At 34.5% G+C, this 6,029-nt stretch overlaps 2 protein-coding genes across 2 annotated transcripts in view; both read left to right on the plus strand.

The window, feature by feature from the left end:
* Positions 1-2,748, plus strand: part of LOC117100996 (Golgi-associated kinase 1B-like) — a 12,092-nt gene extending 9,344 nt beyond the window's left edge. The window contains exon 4 of the mRNA XM_033240835.1: positions 1,740-2,748. Coding sequence (XP_033096726.1) covers positions 1,740-1,953 — 214 coding nt within the window. The 3' untranslated portion in view covers positions 1,954-2,748. The remainder of the gene's footprint in view (positions 1-1,739) is intronic.
* Positions 2,749-5,625: 2,877 nt separating this feature from the next.
* LOC117100857 (sia-alpha-2,3-Gal-beta-1,4-GlcNAc-R:alpha 2,8-sialyltransferase-like) overlaps positions 5,626-6,029 on the plus strand; it is a 15,785-nt gene continuing 15,381 nt past the window's right edge. Inside the window, exon 1 of the mRNA XM_033240694.1 lies at positions 5,626-5,810. Within this exon, the coding sequence (XP_033096585.1) occupies positions 5,626-5,810 (185 nt within the window). The remainder of the gene's footprint in view (positions 5,811-6,029) is intronic.

The following is a 6,029-nucleotide window of genomic DNA, read 5'->3' on the forward strand; positions in this document are numbered from 1 at the left end:
CCTTCCAAAAGGGGGGGCCGGGGCCGGGCCGCCCCCCCCCCCTAAATCCGCCCCTGATACTGATCATATCACTATAGCAGATTTTGCTTATACTATAGCTGATGGTAGTTAGGAAGTTAACCAAAATACTCAATATATGCCTATTAATTAATATTCAGCCGATTACAGGCCTTTAGGTTGGTTTATGACTTATGTTGTATTATTTCTGGACAATAAATAAACATTCTAACACGAATCATTATGTTTTCCAGAAGGCAGAAACACTGCCACCATATGTTGGCGCTGCTAGTTATTGCACGTTTTGTCACTTGTTTCGACACAATACAGGTGTTCTCTGCACGCTTAAATTAAAGGAAATTAGGCCTACTTATTAATGTAATTACGACATTCTGCACCGGAAGACAATTATAAGCTATCGATGCATAGGCCTAACCAGGGAACAGTGAAATTAATTTCACTGTTCCCTGGGCCTAACTGTAAACCATCACCCTTGGGCTCGTCAAATCAGTACATAATAATAATATTGATGATGATGATGATGATAATAATAATAATTAATAATAATATAATAATAATAATAATAATAGTAATAATAAATAATAATAATAATAATGATAACGATAATGATGATAAGGATGATGATGATGTTGTTGATAATGACGATGACGATGAGAATAATAACTATAACATAATAATATAAATTTTACTAATAATAATAATAATAATAATAATAATAATAATAATAATAATAATAATAATAATAATAATATAACTAGAGGGCGGTCGCAGAGTGCAGCATACCTCCGTGCGTCCACATCATAATTCTCCTCAGTATAAATTTCCCCCGCATACTGTCCCCATAAAGAAAAATAATTAAAAAAACAAAACAAGTAGACTCCTTGGGATTTGAACCCGGCGTTGGTAGTGTTTAAAACACTCTTCTAACCACTACACCAAACTCTTTTCACATAATGATATCACTTTAAAATTAATGGTCATATGTTTGTTTACACTTTACCGGCAAGCCCGTATAAGCACACACACACACACGTCTATACGGCAAACAGTTACCGTATACAAGTTTTTCTATCATTGTGTCCTTGACCTTTGACCCTAACCCTTCCAAATTTAGTAACCTCCAGATTTTTGGTAAATGAACATTGTGGCCAAGTTTGACAAATTTCTGATAAAAACTGTTACAAAAAAATCGGGGTTTTTTTTTGTTGATTGTGACCTTGACCTTTAACCCTTATCCTTCAACATTCAAATACTTTGAGATCTTTGGTCATACAAACTATGGTTTGTAGGCTGTTCACAATAAATATGCCGACAGACAAATAAATAAATAAACAGGGGCAAAAGCATAACCTTTGGTCAGTGAACATTGTGACCAAGTTTTTGATTAAAACTATGGGCTGTAGACAAATAAATAAAAACATAGTTTTTCTTTGATTGTGACCTTGACATTTGACCCTGACCCTTTAAAATTTAATCAGCTCTAGATCGTATGTAAAGGAACATTGTGGCCAAGTTTGATGAATTGACCACAGACATATAGCCGACAGACAAATAAATAACTAAATAAATAAATGGCAAAAACATAACCTCCTGCCAATTTCGTTCCATGGCAGAGGTAGGCCTACCGATGAATATAATAAAACATTTTGTCAAAAATGTTTATCTAAAATGTATTGTTCATTATTTCATTAGCTCATCCGTAATGCATACTTCTTTCACAGATTTCCCGCTCGAGCCATCGATATCATACGAAAGGGCAAATTGAGGTTAATGTTGCTACAATCACTGTTTATTGACAAGGCGTACTGGGATGGTGTTGGCGGACGACCAGGCATCGACAAAATACTTAACGTAATCATTAAGAGGGCTAAATTGTTCATTGAGTATTATGATACGCAAATAAAACCAACATATCATCTTCACAATGAGACGTAGATCTATGCAAGCCTGTCGGGAGTTAAATTAGCATGTGTGCTGTTTTATTGCAATTTACTTTTTTTCAGTATGAAGAGAAGGTTCGTGATAGAACACCAAACTACTGACGATGGTAAATCATGATACACTGTTGGTCGAATTCAATACAGAAGCCATTCAGTAACATTTAATGATTGTGATATCACCAGTGATAAGTATATAGCAGGGAGTTGATATTTAGATAACAACTCCCTGTATATAGCATATATGGGTAGTAGCACTACAAATGCAAAATCTTTGCAGTATACAGGAAACGAGTCTGAAACAACTTAAATTATATGCACATCATCTCACTATTCAACGCTGCAAAGTTCTATAACATTTCCTCGTCATTACTTTATTTTATTTTATTGCGATTTCAATGCCATGTTAATTAATTTTTATTCAAAAATCTTAAGGAGTAACAGTTTACATAGAGAGCTTCTGTCAACCAACAAATAAATCAATACTAAATAAATTCATTTCTCTTAAAATGGTTTTGTATCATGCACACATTCCCAGTGTTTTCTTAAATGACTAATTAATTTACAAAGAGAAAATAACAACAATTTAAAATGTACGCAATTAATTTTCTGTTCATCTTATGTATAATTATAGCCCTGGCCTGGTAATTTAGACGCCTACCAATTTGCCACTTGTTAAAATTCAATTGAATTAGTGTGAAATCGTATATTCTAACGTTTACAATATATATATATATATATATATATATATATATATATATATATATATATATATATATATAGGCCTATATATATATATTTCTAGCATTATAAACAAATGGTTATAATGACTTGTTGGAGAGCAGGAAAACAAGTTGTCCCTCCCCAGTACCGCCTGATTATAAATCGACGGAAAACCGATAGTTAAGAATGTACTCATTATATGCCTACATGTCAAAACCCCTATTAAGGGGACAATTTTTTTTTATAGTGTCCCCTCAATAGCAATACCACTATTCAGAAGAAAGCCCTAAAGGAACCCTTGTTTTGGTCGAGAGGGTGTTCCCTATATTATATAATAATAATAATAATAATAATAATAATAATAATAATAATAATAATAATAATAATAATAATAATAATAATATGCAGAAATTTATAACGGTAATTTCTTCAAAAGTTTAGGAAAAAAAATAGTACATGCGTTCGTTCACACAGTGAAGTTCTTGTAACTTTCGTAAAATTATACAAAGGTTTGTTTAAATATCTTAAATATTTTTCGTTCATGGTCTAATCTTAGATTTTTGTCAATGTCAAAAGGCAAAATATTAAAATATCAAAGTTTGTGAGTAAGAATCTTCCTCTTGAATGAGCCTGCCTGGTTTGAATTCAAAGTATATTTATTGTTTGATGGTAGTTTAAAATATATTTTTATGAAAAAAAAAACATTTTTCAACTATTGTATTACATTACTACAGAACATCAATAACAATTGGTCTGTACAACTTAAAATAGCCAATTTACTTTTTGCTCGGAACCTTACCATTTCAATTCTCGTGGCTACGGCCCTGCGTTAAAGAGTCGGATATGTTTGATGGTAGAATATAGAATATAGAATTGGATGTTGTTTGAAGTATGGAGGCTGTAGTCCATATACCAAAGCAAAAGCACATTTTTTATTTTCATTTGGACTTTTGTAGAACCTTTGAACAGTGCAATATGTTGGTATATTGCTGCATCCCACCAAATGATGGCTAACATATTTTACATTTACTGTTTTGATTGCAAAATAAAATATGAATATGGTATGAAAGAACAGAATAAATAATAAAGCATAATTTTTCATAGTGATTTTATTTTTCTAATTTTATATTAGGCCTAAAACTATAAAAAAAAAATTATGTCTAATCTAATTGCTGACAAATTAATAATATTGTTGATAATTAAAAAACTTTATAAACATTAACATTTAAGGAACTAACCAGCTAACAATATTACGGTTTAAGAACGTTATAATAACGTTACAGTTGGGTGGTAAAAACGTTATTTTGTAGAACATTATGTACGTACTTATAACATGTTACAACGTCACAATCGTTTGAACGTTCTTACAACGTTGTGTGAACGTTATGCTGACGTGACATACCTAACCACAACGTTCGCGAACGTTTTAAGAACGTTTTGTGTTTGCTGGATTAAGCAAATAGTAGGGAGCTTTCGATTTGTTCGATAACGTGACGCTAGAACGGAATTACTCATGCGGGACCGTCCTACAGAGTGTCCGACGTTCTCTGCATACGTAGGATTCCACGCGACAAGGAGAACTTAACGTTCTCGCAATCGCAGATGACTTTAGTGACATCATTATGTTCTACGTTCTACCGCCGTCGTGCAATCGAATGCTTCCTAATAAATAAAACAATAATAAAATATGAAACAATTATAGACCGCTACGAAAACACAACAATAAAATGCAGAGAGATGTGTGATGTTATTGATAGAGTGAACCAGTTCCTGGAGGTCGATAAATCAGCCTGTACCGTACTAATAGACGTGTTCCAATGGTTTCTAACAGAGAAAAGAACAAGGCTACGAACAAAAGTGGTTGAAACGAAAAGGAAAGTAGTACTAACACATGCAAATAGATAAAATAAAATACAGAAATATTATAATGGAGGGAATTGAGATGTGTCAAATAAGAATTGCGTGTTTGTATTATTTATTACACTCCAATACATCAAAATACAATAAAAACGGGGAAAATTGTGAACAGAATAAAAAATGAGAAAGGAATGCAGAGGATAGCTCTATAAGCCCTCCACAGGCTTGCAGAAATTCAGGAAAGTGGGGGTTTAAACATGGTAGTGAATTGTAAAGCTTGAGATTACAACACAAAAGGCGGACCACACTCACACAGTCGTCAAACGACAAGTGCACGTACAGTTAGTGTATGTAGCGGACCTAGGGTCCTTTTACATTTGAATGGAGTGTGATGGGTTCGTGACGTTGTGAGGACAGGAATTGTGCAGAATAGAAGCTTGAGATATTAAAACCGCGCAAAAGCCGGACCACAATCACACAGTCGTCAAACGACAAGCGCACGTGAAGGGTTGTACAGTTAGTGTATGTAGAGGACCTACGGTCCTTTTACATTTGAATGAAGTGTGATGGGTTCGTGACGTTGAGGACTGGAATTATGCAAAGACTTTAAAAGGAGCGTTTATCATTTAATTTGCTCAGTGATAACATGGAAGGAAACTTGGTTCTTCAATGGATGAGTAATAAGTCCAAATAGAGGCTGTTCTTGAAAACTATTTACATAAAATAAATTCTCCAAGCACAAACGGGCATATTGTGTGCTTAAATTCAGCGCATTATAATCTATGTCACGGGAAGTTCACAATTGTAAGGCATAGTAGCCTACCTCAAGTGGAAATCGCATTGTAATCAAAAGCTTAAATCAGACTACAACGCTTGTAGACTTGTTTGTATTGAGATAAGCGGGTCAAAGTTTTCACAACTTAATCATAAAATATGGTGTCCAAGAGAAGTCTCCGTCGGTTTTCACCTCACCTTTATTTCTGGAATGGTGCTTATGTGACCAAAATGTATGCCACTGTAGTACTTCTAGGTCTAGGTCAATATCTACATGAGCAAATTCATCTGTAGAGGTCAATATATTAACGTCGTGATGGTGCATTCAATGTTCGTTGTTGTAGTAATTGTGACTATATATGTTGTTGTAATGCTATTGCGATACAAGAAGCTTAAACCACTTAACGTTGCATTACTGGTGTTGGTAATACTTCTTGTGTATCAACTTTATGGACTAACAGCATCAAATGATAACGGTTACCGTATTGAGAAACCAAAAGGGTAAGTGATTGTCAATCTAGGGCGGGCAGAGTCACATGGCCATGGGCCAGGGGCGGATCCAGAGATGTCCAAAAGGCGGGTGGGGGAGGGGGCCGAAATTTGGGCCGATCGAGACAACACTGAAATAGGAGGTCCGGGGACATGCCCCCGCGAAATTTCTGTGTTTTAAATGCCCGAAAATAACATATTGAGGCGTTCTGGGCTATCGTTTTATTGGGT

This window comes from Anneissia japonica, unplaced genomic scaffold, assembly GCF_011630105.1.
Source record: "Anneissia japonica isolate Jap-2015-1 unplaced genomic scaffold, ASM1163010v1 scaffold904_len716149_cov161, whole genome shotgun sequence".
Taxonomy (NCBI): domain Eukaryota; kingdom Metazoa; phylum Echinodermata; class Crinoidea; order Comatulida; family Comatulidae; genus Anneissia; species Anneissia japonica.